Source organism: Budorcas taxicolor, chromosome 3 (assembly GCF_023091745.1).
Source record: "Budorcas taxicolor isolate Tak-1 chromosome 3, Takin1.1, whole genome shotgun sequence".
NCBI lineage: Eukaryota > Metazoa > Chordata > Mammalia > Artiodactyla > Bovidae > Budorcas > Budorcas taxicolor.
In genome coordinates this window covers 3,193,521-3,211,105 of record NC_068912.1, presented here as the reverse complement: position 1 = coordinate 3,211,105, position 17,585 = coordinate 3,193,521, and the positions used below count along the sequence as shown (strand labels likewise).

At 46.4% G+C, this 17,585-nt stretch overlaps 1 protein-coding gene across 1 annotated transcript in view; it reads right to left on the bottom strand.

The window, feature by feature from the left end:
* Positions 1-2,347: 2,347 nt before the first annotated feature.
* The window catches only part of FAM78B (family with sequence similarity 78 member B), a 91,919-nt gene continuing 76,681 nt past the window's right edge, over positions 2,348-17,585 (bottom strand). The window contains exon 2 of the mRNA XM_052637828.1: positions 2,348-2,956. Coding sequence (XP_052493788.1) covers positions 2,434-2,956 — 523 coding nt within the window. The 3' untranslated portion in view covers positions 2,348-2,433. The remainder of the gene's footprint in view (positions 2,957-17,585) is intronic.

Genomic DNA, 17,585 nt, shown 5'->3' with positions numbered 1-17,585 from the left:
CACCCAACTAAGAGTTCACAGCACTATCACTGACAGTAGTCATAATGTATATTTGCACAGTACCTTTAACTTTTATAAGTACCTTCCTATTTCTCTCATTTTTGTTATTACCTAATTTTCCAGAAAACTTGCCCAGGGCAATTTCTTTTAAAACTCTAGAAAATGTGAGTTTTCAGTGGGAAAAAATGTCTAACCAAGTATGTAGCATTTATAAATACAGATATGCCCTTGAAAAAGTTATGCTATATGTAAACATAATTGTGTAAGTCATATCATATTTTCATGGGCAGAAATCATGTGTAGCATTTTGTAATGTAAAAAAACCTTTCCTCTTTAACCTTCTGTTTGTTACAATTTTAGATTTTTAAATATCAGGTTTTCTTAAAGTAGGGCCATAAGGATTAGATTTCAGGATCAGTATCCACACTCCAGAATTCCATAAGGGTAACATCTAATTCAATCACAGGGAGAGATTCCTATTTCTGATGTCAACATGGAAAATTAAGCAGCTTTGTATTTCAACCATGGAGCTCTCTGAGACTACATCTCCCATAAAATAAGGAGAGATAGGAAAGGACAGGGAAATCCAAATGTAACAGTTGAACTGTTTCTAAATGGAATGTCTCCAGGTCTTCTGTGAGTCACTGCTGTGTCATGAATGTGGTGTTATAAATAGCTCAGCCTGCCATCAATAACTAATCTATAAGAGAGTAGTTGGTGGTTAGGATATGAGGTTAAAATTTGGAGTGGATCTGCTAGACTTCTCATGTAAATAAGCACCTACTCCTGTGACCTGAAGTAACCTGAAATAACCTGAAGTAAATAAGACCAAACTCCATTTTTGATAAAAGTAATAAACAAGTCTTCCTGCTTTTTATTCTCCATCTTCAAACTCAGATAAAAGATAGATCAGTGGAGCCAACCATGGGATTATAATAATTGCATGAACATTAACTCTCTCGGCTCTGAAATTAGGCTGGCAATATCCACTCATAAAATCCACAACGGTATTGTGGGAGTTTCAGAATTATTTTGCATGGAGGGTTTTGAACAAGGATCTATCTATCTATCTATCAAAATTAGCACTATCAAGAATAAAAGGAAAAGCTCTTTTGTAATGATTTAAAAGTTCTTTTTGTGGTGATCCTTATGGCAAAGATTGGATACCTTTAAAAACTTATATTGTCCTGACTAGAGGAAATATGGCCTTTCATCCTTATTGGTTGGATCTCATCAATACAGGTTTGTTTGCTGTGAGTAGCTCAGATTTTCATTAAGAGTCTAAAGTTAAGCATTATGAAGCACTTTCTCACAAATGCTCAAGCAGTTAAAGTTGAGCTTCTGTGAAACTGAGCTAAAATAAACATATACAGATACACAGCATATGTACTGTGTATGCAGAAAGGCTATAAGCACACAAGCAGATACAGCTAGCAGGTCCTGCCAGCAATCATGCTGGCATGTGTGTTTGCATGTGTGAATGTGTAACAGCAAAATACTATTCTTACTCGTTGGAATGGTCTCGAAACTCTACATGGGTTCAAGCCTTATAAACAATTATCTTTTTGTAAATTAGGGCCGGTAATAGGAAGAGAAGCAGCAGCTGTAAACAAAATCACAATTTGGGTTTCAGTAAAAACATGGTGAAGGCCCCAAATATCACAGCTATTGCAGAACTCAGAAACTATCTATCCAAATACTGTGATTGAGGATACTTTGAATAAACAGTTTTTGGAAAGATGTGGGTAGATGGAAATGCTGTCATCATCGTCAACTAGAACCACCGTCAGCACCCTGGACAGTTCCTAGGAGGCTCTCCCTCGGAACAGAAGCAACATATTGTTTTCTTAGCGTTTCTTTCATTTCAGTGAGTGTGTTGATGATCTGATGATTAACTAATACATGCATAGGTATTACTTTGCAGTAACAAAGTTATCCCCTCCTCCTTCCATTGCCCATTCACTTTCATTCCGCCCCATTCCCCAGCACGCTCCAGTTAGACAATGGGACATATGTCTTACAAACACCTGATGTGGATGTTTTCACTCTCACTTCTAATTGGTTGGGAAGCAGCATTTGCCACAGGCACTGTTTAATTTTGTTTCCATCCCCTGCTTTCACAGGAAAGAAATGGTCAATAGTTCAGATAAAAGAATCATCCTGGTCAGCTCCAAAATATGGCTACTTGCATGGTAATCACAGCAAGTCTTTCAGAGCAGCGATTTTCTTTATTCCTAAAAGGAAGGGATTTTTCCTAAGGACTATGGTTCTACCAACCAAGGAGCAGCTCTACTCTTCACAAGTGGCTGCAAAGGCTGGCAAACCACGAGGTCTGCTTTGGCTCAGAAACTCAGTTTGGCTCCTGCCACCCCTGGCAACCTCACTGCGTGTCTCAGTGGCATATGCTCCACACACAGTCAGGCCAGTCTGCTTCTACTTAGGAGGGATCACAACTAGAGGTGGCCCCCGCTTAGGCCTCCACATGAGGACCTGGGCATCGTTGGCATTGGGCTTCACTAGTGCGTTGGGAGGTATGGGCTCCATCCGGCTCAGGATCCGGGGCTGCTCCTGCTGAGTCCTGCCCACCAGGCGGGCCCGTTGCCCCAAAAGTTGAAGAGGGTCCACCTCAATGTCCACCCTCATCCTCCACTTGATGGTCTGCAGAATGATCTTCTCTTTCGTGGTCGTGTTCATGGCCACCAGCCAGGTAGTGAAACTTTGGTCCCTCTTGATCCGTGTGAGCAGTGGCACATTGCTGTCACTCACTGGCACCGCCCATGTCACACTGGGGTAGAAATTGTCATTCATGCTGACGGAGAACCTGGAGATCTTGTTGGTGGGGCCAACCAGGGTCACAGTTTCTGTGGTGTTCCCGTACCAAGGGTAGCTCACCCCATCTGAGTCACTGATGGCTTTCACTCTCCCTTCCCTCAAGTCAGGCAGTTCCCAGCTTGACCTGGCAAAGCAGAAGAGATGCACAAGAAAAGAAGAGGCTGAATGAATTTTTTAAAAGCTGGAGAGGTGCCCACCACTTACTAACAGTCAACTTGGGCAAAATGGGAAGTTTAGAGGGGGAATTCAGGTAAAAAATGTCTATGCTGTGGTGCTTCAGGATTAAATGAGAACAAATCAAAACAGAACAAAAATGCAACACCAATACAAATCAAGTTAAGCCATAAGTAGTTCAACAGAGAGCAAAAATCTCAAAGAAGCATTTGTGAGATCCACAAAGGCATCAACTATCTGCAACCGTATAATTGTAATGAACTATCTAGAGGTATTCAACTGAATAAAAATACTTTCTCAGGAAGTGTGAGCTTATGTAAGGTTTGTTTGTTAAGAAAAGATGGTGGTTGGAATTTGACATACTTGTAAGGAAGTTGCAGGTGGAAAGGAGGGCAAAGAGAGCTAAGGTTAAAGGTTATACTGATTTCATATGAAATCACAAGAGTAGAATTTCTACTCAACAAAGAAAAATGTTTAAATTCTAGTCATTGGCCAATCCAGTATTTAGAAAACCTGCACATAGAAACTTGTAATAGGAGATAAGGGTCACCTTTGGGAAACCACCTCAGTGTGCAAGTTGTGCCACAGATTGGCATACATAGTCTATTGTGCTGTTCTCCCATCACCTTTAAGTCCAGCCTGGAAGTTTAATTGCTTAGTTTAGCAAACACGCCATTCTGGGCACTTTGTTACTCCTCCTGGCTGCTTCTAACTTTGAACAGAAGGAAGGAGGAGAAGATATGCCCATATTCTTAGCCCATGTTTCTCCTCCAATGCTATGGAATATTCTTCATCATCATCATAGCTGATACTTATTGAGTGCTTACTCTATTCCAACCACTGTGCTGAGTTTTTTTATGTTATCTCAGTTAATGCTCAAAATATCCCACAAGATAAACATATTTTTATTTCCATTTATACTTGAGAGGATGGACACTTAAAAATATTAAGGCGCATGCAAGAGTTCTACAAGCTGTAAGGCGTGGGGCTGGGAGTCGTCTGACTCCAAAGTCTATGCTTTTGACCACAAAGCAACAATGCCTTCTGAAGTGGCCTTACACGATGCTGGAAGAAGCCAGAGTGGAGGGGATTCAGGCTGTCCAATGATCTAGCAGCTCCCAGAGCAGCCATGGCAAGCTGGACTGGACCCTACTGGGGGCAGATATTGAGTCAGCAGAGTCTGGCTATGCAACCTCCATATGTCCTTTCCTGGGACCAAGAATAACTCAGTAATATTGTGTAAGAATTTAATAATTAAGGAAAGAAAGGAGACTGCGCCACTCATCAGCAAAGAAGTAGTCTTGTTCTATACAATGTTCTTCCTCTTACGAGTGACAGAGATCCTGCAGGACTTTATACCAATCACCTGAAAGGGAGCTACGTTGCCAGGTTAATACTGAACTGTCTCAGAATCCTTCACACAAGGACACTAACTGCTGCCTCCTGCTGCCACTGCCCCCACCCCACCCCCCACCCCAGCGTTCCCTATGCTAGTCAGACCCAGCCTGAAGGGAAGGGAAGGCTGGATTGCCTGGAGAGGAGGTGAGCTCACAGCTTCAAGAACCCTTTATCTTGCCTCCATGCCCTTAATAACTGCTGGCAATAACTGCAGTGTATAATGGTTAGCAGAAACTAAGTAAGAGGAATTGACTTGATGCAGAAAGTTGGGAGATTTTGTTACAATTTTGTTACCTGTGCTAGTTGTAGCTGGACCAAGGAGTAGCTGCCAGATAATTCTATAGCTGCTTATTACTGTACAAAGGGGAATAAGTGTTGTTTGAGTGGGATATAATCATACAAGGGTCAGGTCAAGTGAGACCGAACTGCTTGCTGGGTTGATGAAACCACCACACTGGAGGTAGCTTTGTGTCCCAAGTCAAAGGATTGCTACAATTATTCAGTCACAAGGCACTCATTTTCTGTGTTGCTCCAACCTACTTCTTCACTGGTTACAGTGACCAGGCTCCGCTGGCCTGTGGTTTCCTCTGTGGGACTGGAGGACAAGTATTCTCAATAGTGTAAAACCGTACTTGCTCTCCTGTCCTAAACACTGGGCCAGCTGTAGAATGTTGTTTAGGGAATTTGGCTTGTTATAATGCTGTCCTTTTCTGGGCTGAATATCTTGCCATTTAATTATTTTTTTCTATAAAGTATTTACAGTTCATACTTTGCCTCTATTTTCCTACACAAAATTATGTGAGCAGAGACTTGGGCCCAAAGCTTAGTTTGGTCCCAGATTTTCTGAAAACAGAGATAATAAAATAAAGTTGCACTCTTGTGCCTATCTTGAAAGAGAAAGATGATACGCTTGTCTTAGAAGATTCTCTGGAACAGAGAAATGAAACAGGCTTCTTAATCATCACAATGGTCATGAACTTGAGCAAATTCCAGGAGACAGTGAAAGACAGGGAAGTCCGGGGTGCTGCAGTCCATGAGGTCACAAAGAGACATGACTTAGCAACTGAACAACAATCATCACATCAAAACAAATGCATCTGGAAAGTGTAGCCAGTGAATGTGGTGACCTTGGGAGGCTACACATTTGTTCATTCCACCCATTGCTGTGACTGTCCACTGGTCTATTGGAAATCCCTCAGGTCTGAGGTACGGTCTCTTTCACAGCCCCAGGTGCCCCAGGACTACTACAATGGTTAAGGAAGTGTTTGATTTTGGAAGCAGCCAAAACTCATTGACTTAAGCCTGGTGATTGAGAGTAGGTTTCTTTTTGAAAAGTATCATATCATCTTTCTTTTATGAAAAATAGTTATTAATGTGGATTCCAAGGTAGTGGATTTTTACAAAAAGAGTTATGCCTATAAAATGCACAACTGGTTAATGCAGCTTTTGTAATAGTTTGCAAAGAGATCCCTGATAAGTTCCAAGAATAGCACCACTGGAATCATTCTATAACTATTACAACTACTTCAAATGAGATGCCAGAATCACTTCAAATTCCACATGACCTAAACTAAATCACCACATCCACCATAAACTTGGGCTTCCCTGATAGCTCAGTTGGTAAAATATCTGCCTGCAATGCAGGAGACCGCTGTTCAATTCTTGGGTTGGGAAGATCTGTTGGAGAAGGGCTAGGCTACCCACTCCAGGATTCTTGGGCTTCCCTTGTGGCTCAGCTGGCAAAGAATCCACCTGCAATGTGGGGGACCTGGGTTCAATGCCTGGGTTGGGAAGATTGCCTGGAGAAGGGAATGGCTACCCACTCCAGTATTCCAGCCTGGAGAATTCCACGGACAGTAAAGTCGATGGGGGTCACAAAGAGTTGGACATGACTGAGCGACCTTCAGCATAAACTTGGTCCTTTCACCCTGTCTCTGCTGCAGGCATTGGCCCACTGCTCATCCCATCTCCCAGGCCAGAAGTGTGATCATTTTTGGCTCTTCCTCTGCCCTGCCCTAGACTGCCACAGCCACTGTGTTACTGCATATTGTGAATTTTTTCCCATAGGTGATGCTTGACTTTATCTCCCTTTCTCCATCAAACTCTCACTGCCCTCGTTTAAACCAAGCCCTCAGCATCTCTTACCTGGTCTACTATAATGGTCCACAACTGGTCTCTCTGCATCCAACTCTGATTCCTCTTAAAGTCATCTTCCAGGCTGCACTGATGTTCAAATATGCAGATATGATTATGTCTTTTCTCTGCCTAAAACCCTTCATAGTCTCCTTTACATGGACATCACTGGCACAACCTACAGGAAAAATTTAAGTTCCTTAATAGGACATTTGTGGGCCTCTGTGGCCTGGCCTTCCTGTCCCCATAAACCATGCTGTTTCTCGCCTCTGGCCCTTGGCTCATGCTGTGCCCTCTGCCTGTACTGCTCTTTCCTCTCCTAAAGTTTACTGTGTGTAACTACCTGATATTTGAGGATCATTGCATGTACTGTCTCCTCCAGGAAGCTTTCTTCTGCATTTCCATGGATATCTCCAGGTCTTTATAAGGCCTGGATTTTAATTATCTTGAAGGCTTTCCCCTTTGCCCCCATCATTCCTGGCAATCTTTCCTGATTTCCTGAATCTCAGTGCAATCTTTCCTGATCACCATATTTAAAATCAAAACTTCTTGCCCCAGCCCTCCGCATCCCCCATCTTTGCTTCATTTTTCTCTACAGCAGTCTAATATACAATATTAGACATATGCAGAGTACATGTATTTAACTTATATGTTTATTTAACTTATACACAGGGTACATCATGCAAAATGCCAGTCTCGATGAATCAGAAGCTGGAATCAAGATAACCAATAACCTCACATATGTAGATGACACTGCCCTAATGGCAGAAAGCAAAGAGGAACTAAAGAGACTCCTGATGAAGGTAAAAGAGAGTAAAAAGGCTGGTTTAAAACTCAACATTAAAAAAACTAATATCATGGCATCCAGTTGCATTGCTTCATGGCAAGTAGATGGGGAAAAGATGGACAGTGACAGACTTTATTTTCTTGGGCTCCAAAATCACTGGATGGTGACTGCAACCATGAAATTAAAAGATGCTTGCACCTTGGAAGAAAAGCTATGACAAACCTAGACATTAAGAAGGAGAGACATCACTTTTCTGATAAAGGTCCATGTAGTCAAAGCTATGGTTTTTCCAGTAGTCATGTATGGATGTGAGAGTTAGAAAGAAGACTGAGCGCTGAGGAATTGATGCTCTCAAAGGGTAGTGCTGGAGAAGACTCTTAAGAATCCCTTGGACTGCAAGGATATCAAACCAGTTAACCCTAAAGGAAACCAACCCAGAGTATTCACCGGAAGGACTGATGCTGAAGGTGAAGCTCCAATACTTGGGCTACCTGATGTGAAGAGCTGACTCATTGGAAAAGACCCTGATGCTGGGAAAGACTGAAAGCAAGAGAAGAAGGGGGCAAAAGAGGATGAGATGGCTGGATGGCATCACTGACTCAATGGACATGAGTTTGAGTAAACTCCAGGAGATAGGAAAGGACAGGGAAGCTTGGCATGGTGCAGTCAATGGGATTTCAAAGAGCCGGACATGACTTAGCAACTGAACAACCACAACAACATATTATATAACTTACTTATCCCTTGGAGAAGGGAATGGCAACCCACTCCAGTGTTCTTGCCTAGAGAATCCCACGGACAGAGGAACCTGGTGGGCTACAGTCCATAGGGTCGCAGAGTCAGACATGACTGAAGTGACTGAGCACAGCGCAAGGAACAGAGATGGGACAGGGTTAGAGAGAAAGGAAACAAACAACCACAGGACCCTTGCATGCGCAAGCACTTGGCAGCAACTGTAAGAGGCAGGGACTATTATGTGGTGTTCTTACATGAGGAAAGGGGGAGGAAATAGCAACCCACTCCAGTAGTCTTGCCTGGAAAATCCCCTGGACAGAGGAGCGTGGTGGGTTACAGTCCACGTGGCCACAAAAGTGCTGGGCATGACTTAGCGACTGAGCATGGATAAGGAAAAGAGAACTACGCAAAGTCATACAGATGGGAAAGGGGCGGTGCCAGGATTTAAAGCCGAATCTCCTTGACCTCAAACTCTTGCCTTTTCTACTGCATCACACTTGTGGGAACAGCTCCTCTGAGTTTTATATCTCACCTTTCCTTCCTTGAAGTCTTTGGTGTGATGGATGGAGGAAGCACCAAGACTGCCCTCAGGAGTCTTGGATGTCAGTCCCAAGGTGGCTGCTGGCTGACCTTAGCAAGTCAGCCTCAGGCTGCTCATGTGTAAAATGGGAAGAAAAATAAGCCCACCTCCTTAATCTCAGGGCTATTCCAAGGATCAGATGAAGTGACGTGATGTGTGAACAACTGCTTTGTAAACTGTAACACACTAGGTCAATATTAATCCTTATCATCTCATTCCCCTCCTTCTCCAACAACCCTTCTCCTCATTGTGATAAACACAGTGTTTTTGTTTTAGACAATCAGCCATTGACCTGAAGCTCACAGCTAATGGACTCGCCAATGGAGCTGATAATGAACACATCGATTACTGCAACCTTCACGCTTTCTGAATCCCATTTCTAGAATAAAGACGCAAATCTCAATCAGACAAGCTTATGTGAAGCATTTCATTTAAATAACCAGTCCCTGGGTTTAAGTACAGGCCTCTACCCAGACCCAGCTAGTTTTCCCAGTGTCCATGAGGGCCAGAGCAACCCCTCTGAAGGACCCTTGCTTTGCTCTCATGGAAGCCCTGTGGTCACCAAGTGGATGTGGGCAGGGGCAGCAGCATTCTTCAAGGCAGGGAGTGGGCAGGTGTGCAGGGCACGGTTGATACTAACATCCTCTGATGGAGACTGGAATGGGAATCAGAGAACCACACACGAGATGATGGTTTCATGCCTGTATAGCTGCCAGGGAAGGCTCTGAGATCCTGGATGGTTCTAAACTGACTCCCCTCTCCCGAAGAGCACCCTCCCAGGCTACCCAGGTTCTTCCTTGGGCTTTGGTTCTGTCCAGCAACTAAAGGGTTAGTGTAGGCATGGCAGAGGACAAGTTCCGCCGCTGAGCCTCAGTCGTGGTCATGTCACAGGCCCTGTTCTGAGAGTCTCTGGCCTAACCACCATCACAAGCCTGCTCTTAAAGGAAGTCTGACCGCTGTGTAAACTTTACTGCATTTAGAAGGTGGAAAAGAGGCCCCTACCTTGTCTCTTTATGTCATGGTCTGAACCTATGGAGTTACCAGTCAGGAATGTGGGAAGTTTAAAGAGCACACCAGGGTTTCTGAGAACTCAGCTTCTTTTCTCCTGACTGTGCTAAGAGCCCTGTGCCCACGTCCCAGGAAGCCTGCTCTGTATCACTTCTGGCACGCGCAGCGCCCAGAATCTTTCCTCCCCACGGCCCACTGCAGAAAAGGCTCTGAAACAGCAATCCAAGGCAGGTGGGGAGGCTGAGAGGGAGAGGACGGAGACACGCCTCTTTGGAAAGAGTTGGTGGGGACAGGGCTCCGCACTGGGAGAGGGCTGAGGTGGGGGTGGGGTGAAGCCAGCACCCTGTGTCACCCAGGGAATCATGAAGTCCATGGGCCCGCGGCTCACTCAGGCACCAGTCCCAGCCCGGGTGCTGGCACATATACTGCTTCTCAGATGGTCTGCACCATGATTACAGAGTAAGTTTTAAAATTAGGTTTTTCCTCATTCTGCTCTGTTTATGTCAGACTCTTGAGAAGCCTGTAAATACCACCCTCCCACCTCCCCCTTCCTTCCTGACCACATCCTTTTCTTTCTGGCACACAGGGAGGCATTTTTCCCCCCACAGCAGAAAGGACAATTTCCAGTGTTTTTAGAGTCATCAGTGTTGGGCAAGACTCCACGTCTGAGTGAAAGGCTTCTTTGATAAGTCACCCTCATGTTCTGTTTAGACTGGGTGTCTCTACCACTGGAGACACCTTTTAGTATGTACTTATCCTTCACCACTGGGAGGTCAGTTACCATCTCAAAGCCCCTGTCTCAGAGGCCTCTGCTGGGCTGTCTTATTTGATAGCCCTGCGGTCTTGGATCAGTGGACAGTTTTCTGGGTCATGTCTGGGGATGGTTTGTCTCTGACTCTCATTCTGAGTTTCTTGGAGCAAAGTCCTTCCCCCACAGAGCGAGAGTGAGCTACAGGCCGGGGTAGCTTTACCCATGGAGCATCCTCACATACGCCTGTGGGGTGGGAATGATGAGCTATGGCCGCTACAGAGCTGACCAGGCCCTGGCACATGAGGGTCTGTATCTACCCTCAAAGGGCTCACAGCCAGCCTGAGGTGACAGACCATACCTCCTGATGAGTTGGAGACCAGAATTCACCTTTTCTCTCTATGTGCGTGGCCCCCATCCTGTTCCTCATCATTTCTCCTCTCACTGGGATGCTGCAATGCTGGGCCCCAGCTCTAAACTTGCCCTACCCCCACAAGCCACAGACGTGGTTTTTAAGAAATGTAAGTCAGGTCATGCCTCACTTCTCTGAAAACTCCTACGATGGTATCCCTTGCACTTAACATCCACAGTGCATTATTTTCCCCCTCTCAGTTCTCCAGCCTCATCTCCACTGCCTCCCCGGCTCCTTACACTCCACCAACACTGGCTGTCTTCACCCTGGAAGAAAACACCTTCCCACCTCTGGGCCTTGAGACTTGCTGTTCTCTTTGCCCAGAGCTCCCTTCTCCCAGTTCTTTCAATGCTTGACTCCTCTTCATCCTCAATTTGCAGTTACAATTCACCTCCTGAGAGGGAGTGAACAACAGAGTGTGAACTTCCATGTGCTGCATCTGCAGCAGAGGGGATGAGATGGGGAAGGCTCTTCAAGAGACCAGGGAGACAGGCCTGATATGATAGCCAAAGGAATGCAAAGGGATTGGATGAAGAAGCATTGGGACAAGTGTCCTGGGGCTTCTGGCTTGGTGCTGAGTGCCCTCCTTCTGACAGTCAGCACTGCCCATGGGCCCGGCTCCCCAGGCAGTGGGAGAGGCCATAGGAGATGGGTGGTGGTGGGTGCACAATTCGGGCATGGCATCCCATGAAGCAGACAGATAGTGGACAGAGGAAGAGGGAAAGTGGACATGTGTTTTTTTTTTTCTTCTTATTTTGGAATTCTGCTACTACAGGTAGAATCTTAGTTAAAATTTAAAAAAGATATTGTTGGGTGGAGACCATCAAAATGTTAAAAGTATGATGATAAGGTTATGGGTATTCCCTTTTATTTTTATTTTGTATGTTTTCTCATATAAAAGGGAGCTTCCCTGGTAGCTCAGTTGGTAAAGAATCTGCCTGTAGTGCAGGAGACCTGGGTTTGATCCCTGGGTCAGCAACAGCCCCTGGAGAAGGAAATGGCAACCCACTCTAGTATCCTTACCTGGAAAATCCCATGGACAGAGGAGTCTGGCAGGCTGCAGTCCATGGGTTGCAAAGAGTTCGGCATGACTGAGTGACTAACACTGGGTCACTGGGCTTATATAAAAAATAATTAATGTGTATCTATTCTGCAATCAGAAGTGATGAGATGCTTCACAGGGTTGCATATCATGAGCATGATGCATTTGGGGAGAAAAAAGAGGAAGAGGAGTGGCAACATAATGTAAGATGAATTGAGCTGGGCAGGCAAGTGGCGACTGGAGGCGACATGGGGAGGCAGCGGGTGCGGCTGACACTGACCTGTGTGTAGCTCTGGAGAGCGCTTCCTGACGCACCACACAGCCTTGGGCAAACAGCTAGGCTTCTCAGGTTTTCAGTTTCCAACAAGGATGGGAATAATAATAAAACCTATCTTACATGTTGCTTTTAGAAATAAATGAGAAAGCTTTGCAAAGCAATCTCTTTAGTGCCTGGCACAGAGTAGGTGCTTCATGAATGAAAACTGTAATTACAGACACAGCTCATTTAGGGAGAATGTTGACTGGCTGGGACCCAAGCATCCTCAAAGGGTAAGAGGTATTTCCTCCTTTTATGCAGGTGATGTGGGTACCTGAGTACCCTCCATCCCAGCTATGGTTTTTCCAGTAGTCATGTATGGATGTGAGAGTTGGATCATAAAGAAAGCTGTGAAAGTCAATCAGTCATGTCCAACTCTTTGCGACCCCTCTTGGAATTCTCCAGGCCAGAATACTGGAGTGGATAGCCTTTCCCTTCTCCAGGGGATCTTCCCAACCCAAGGATTGAACCCAGGTCTCCCGCATTGCAGGAAGATGCTTTACCAGCTGAGCTACAAGGGAAGCCCAAGAATACTGGAGTGGGTAGCCTATCCCTTCTCCAGAGGATCTTCCCAACACAGGAAATCAAACTGGGGTCTCCTGCGTTGCAGGTGGGTTCTTTACCAACTGAGCTATCAAGGAAAGCTGAGTGCTGCAGAATTGATGCTTTTGAACTGTGGTGTTGAAAAAGACTCTTGATTCATGTTGATGCATTGCAAAACCAATACAATATTGTAAAGTAATTAGCCTCCAATTAAAATAAATCAATTTAAATTAAAAAAAAAATAAAAAGACTCTTGAGAGTCTCTTTGACAGCAGGAGATCAAACCAGTCAATCCTAAAGGAAATCAACCTTGAATATTCATTGGAAGGACTGATGCTGATGCTGAAGCTCCAAGACTTTGGCCACTTGATGAGAAGAACTGACTCATTGGAAAAGACCCTGATGCTGTAAAGGATTGAAGGCAGGAGGAGAAGGGGCCAACAGAGGATGAGAAGGGGCCAACAGAGGATGAGATGGTTGGATGGCATCACCAACTCGATGCACATGAGTTTGAGACAGCTCCAGGAGCTGGTGATGGACAGGGAAGCCTGATGTGCTGCAGTCCATGGGGTTGCAAAGTGTTGGACATGACTGAGCAACTGAACTGAATTGAACTTTCTTCTCAACATTGAGTCAGACTTTGTGGTTAACACAGAGGACCAAGGACACCAACACTGTCAAATTTTGCATACAATTTCATGGGAGAAGGGTTTTCAATTTTTAAAATACCTCCTTTGGAAGCTACTAGCCTGGTGAGAGACTACCCTCTCATGCTCTTCTGGGATGACTTGTGGGGCTCCTTCTCCAATACCAGCCCTTTCATCCTCAATTTCTTCATCTATAAAACTGACAGAATGAAACAAACAGCCTCATGAATAAGCTCCTATGCTCTCTGACCAAAGACCTCAGTCCTTGTGCTGATGGCCAGTAGGGTTTGCAGGGCCACGGAGGAAGAAGCTCTGGTTTCAGAAGAGAAATGTCATGGGTACTCCCCAAGGACAGGGAACAGCACTGTTCCAGAACACAAGATCCCACACAAATTGTTCTCCCCGAGGTCCAGGAACACTGGGGACTTACGGTAGCTTCCCTTCATTCACACTCCACTCCAGGGTCTGACATCATCCTGACTGAGGTTCCCGCACCGCCTGCAGCTGGGGAGCCACTGCAGTTCTTGAGCCCCGATGGGTGTCTCTGACTTGCCAGTTGTCAGGCTTCTAACCTGAGCCTTGGTGGTGGAAGGAGACATCATAACTGCCTTCACATGGCCTGGATCTCAGCCCCAAGCCAGGCCTCCCCTACAGTTCCCAGTGGAGCCCAGAATCTGGGAGCTTTGTGATGACGAAAGGCCTTTCAGAGTGTGAATATCCAATCTCTTTCTTTCTTTGCATTTTCCCTCTTCTTTCTTGTTCCTGACTGGGAGGAGGTGTGGTTTGCTTCTTTTTTTTTGTTATTCAAGTAGGATTCCTAGTATGGAATCTTCTGTTGATCCTGGGGGTGGACATATTGAGGTCCTCCCATTTACTTCATCTCAGTGAGCTGACACCATCTGGCCCTGCGTGCTCGGCAGTCTCATTGACTCTTTTACCCCAGAATATATGCAGCTTTAACTGTTATTTATACAGATACGGCTAGTTTTCTGGGGGCTGAATCTGATGGTGGCACATATGTATGATGAAGGCAATAAGAGGAAGATTGGCTGGGAGCCCTGGGCAGCCCGGAGGAGGAGACAGACACTCCGCCACCCCAGTCTGTCATCTGCACCTAACACGGATGGGGGCTGAGGCCAGAACTCAGAAGTCTTCCTGTCTGTTGGCCTGGACAGCAGTTATTGTGATTTCTAGATTTCCATCTAATTTGAGGACTATTAAAGGGGAAAAATTCTTCAAGATCAAGGAGATATGGGTAATGACACAATTGCCAAATCTTCCCCGAGATGAACAGGAAGTCCCTAGATATTTACCATCTGAGTGAATGAATGAACCAGAGCAGGACTCCTGGGCACAAGTCTCTGCAGGCTTGCAGGGGCGCCACCCACCCTCTGGTGTCAGGGAGCATCCTTACCCTTCTCCTTGGACCAGAGCTGCTCAAGGTTCATTGATTCCAGCCTGGGGAAGGGGAATCGTTGCCCTCTTCCTCTCTTGCCCACCCCATCAGCTGGCCCCGAGGAACATCCCACAGAGCTCTGGATGCTTTGGGGGACTAGAGTTAGGGAGGCAGGTGGAGAGGCTAACAGACTCTGGTCTGTGCCACTGAGCCAAGGCTGGGGCTCAAGAGTGGCCCGAGGGGTGGGGGGCCTATGCAGGGTTTTGGGGGGTGGGCTCCTTGGCCTCAGTGGTCTAGAGGTGGTTAAAGTCTGGAAGCTGGGAAACAAAGTCAAAGTTAAAAATACATTAATTGGACCAGAAGAATCAGACTGAGCAAAACAGCCATGCTGACAATGTTGAGAAGATCAAGGCAGACAGAGGGGAGACTCTCAGAAGTCAGGTATTATTAATACCACTATTACTCACAAGAGCTGGAGGCTTACTGTGTGCCAAGCAAATCTACTAAATGCCTGACACATCAGCTTCAAAGGAGGCACTGCTACTCCCTCCACCTTTTTTTCTCCCCACTTAAGGGAACTGAAGTTAAATCACTTGGCAAAGTCACAAAGCAAGTAGGCGGCCGAGCTGGTGTGAATCTATCTCTCTGGCACTTGTGCCCACCTTTTGCCTGGAACCAAAGGTATTGACCACCGTTCCCTAGCTTGATTGCTTGAGTAGTCCCCACACACTGGTTCCCTGTACAGGTGGCACTATAGTGACACTGCAGGTCCCCAGGGGAGGCCTGATGGCAGAAGGACAGGACTGCTGGCTGCTGCCGCTGGCTGCTGGGACCAGTCCTCTCTCCCCAGTACTGGGCCAGGTGCAGCTGCGAGCCACATTGGCAGAACATGGATATGCCTGTTCCCCTTCTCCAGCTGCCAAATCCTTCCACTGCTTCTTCAGGGAGCTCCTATATTCTGCCAAATAATGGCCAAGGTGTTATTAGTAGCTGAGTTGGTAAAGAATCTGCCTGCAATGCAGGAGACCTAGGTTCAATCCCTGGGTCGGGAAGAGCCCCTGGAGAAGGCAATGGCAACCCACTCCAGTACTCTTGTCTGGAGAACTCCATGCACAGAGGAGTCTGGCAGGCTGCAGTCCATGGGATCACAAAGAGTTGGACATGACTGTGTGACTTCCTTTCACTTTCAGTGGCAAAGGAGGCAGAGGGAAGGGTCAGGTTCACCAGGCTAAGCTGAGGAGAGAGGCAGACACAGACGCAGAACGGACCAGGCTGAGGATGGAGGTGGAGGCATGTAGCTGCACAGGCTTTGAAAATCACAGTTGACTGTTTTCATTAGCTTTCCACTGTGTATTCATCCCAGGCCACATTTCACCGCACGCTGAGCAGGGCAGCAGACATGGGGAGTTACTAGCAGCAGCTAAGCTGGGGGCAGACCATGAGGGTGCTGGCAGCTCCGTGTGTGTTCTGGTGACAGAGCCATGAAGAGGACTCATTAGACAGGTGCCTGCTTAGCACACGGAAGGAGCAGCCGTGTGCAGGGAGTTGAGATCCGCACATGCGCAGGCACAGAGGGCTCCGTGCGGGGCATCTCGGTGTTTCCCAGTGTGGCATGTCAGGGTGGGACGCCCCTCTGGGCTCCGTGTGGGGCATCTCGGTGTTTCCCAGTGTGGCATGTCCGGGTAGGACGCCCCTCTGGGCACTGTGCGGGGCATCTCGGTGTTTCCCAGTGCGGCATGTCCGGGTGGGACGCCCCTCTGGGCTCTATGCGGGGCATCTCGGTGTTTCCCATTGTGGCATGTCTGGGTGGGATGCCCCTCTCGGTTCCAATGGAGGTAAGTGCTTCACACGCTTGTCCTCACATGCTTGTCCTCACTGTATCTGAATCACTACCAGGTGCTTTCTGTTGGGCTGACCAAAAAGTTCGTTTGGGCTTTTCTGTTAAATGTGACAGAAAAACCCAAACAAACTTTCTGGCCAACCCAATATTATTGCCATCGTATCTTGCAAAGGGGGAAACAGATGCAGAAAGATTAAGAGGTGCCCAGGATCACATGACTAGTAACCACGGGGCCAGGATTCACACCCAAGCAGTTCTCTCCATGGCCCAGATTCAGGCACTTGGCTCTTCCGAGACAGGGAGAAATACCTTTTCTTGAGCACCTCCTATGCTTCAGGCAGCATACTAGGTCCTTGGTCAACTAGTCCAGGTTTCATAACTGTCCTTGTGAGGGAGGCAAAGCCCTGACTTGGAAATGCAGCAACTTAGATTGACAGAAGTTGGTAACCTATCTACATTCTCCTGGCTAGTAACTACGGAGCTGAGATTTAGCCCAAGAGCGATGCCTTGATGCTGTGCTCTTTCCCCTAACATGGGACAGAGTGTGGTGTGCCTCCTACATGGCCATATAATGTTTCCAATTTTAAGAAGTTACACTACAACAGGCCCTCAGCATCCAAAGGTTCTGCATCCACAGATTCAACCAACAGTGCATTGAAAATATTGGGAAAAATATTTCAGAAAGTTCCAAGAAGCAAACTTAAATTTGCCATTGTTGTTGTTCATCAGTATTGTCTGATTCTTTGCATCCCCATGGACTGCAGCATGCCAGGCTTCCCTGTCCTTAACCATCTTCTGGAGTTTGCTCAAACTCATATCCATTGAGTCGGTGATGCCATCCAACCATCTCATCCTCAGTCATTCCCATCTCCTCCTGCCAACTATCTACATAGCACCTGGAGAAGGAAATGGCAGCCCACTCCAGTATTCTTGCCTGGAAAATTCCATGGACAGAGGAGCCTGGTAGGCTACAGTCCATGGGGTCACAAAGAGT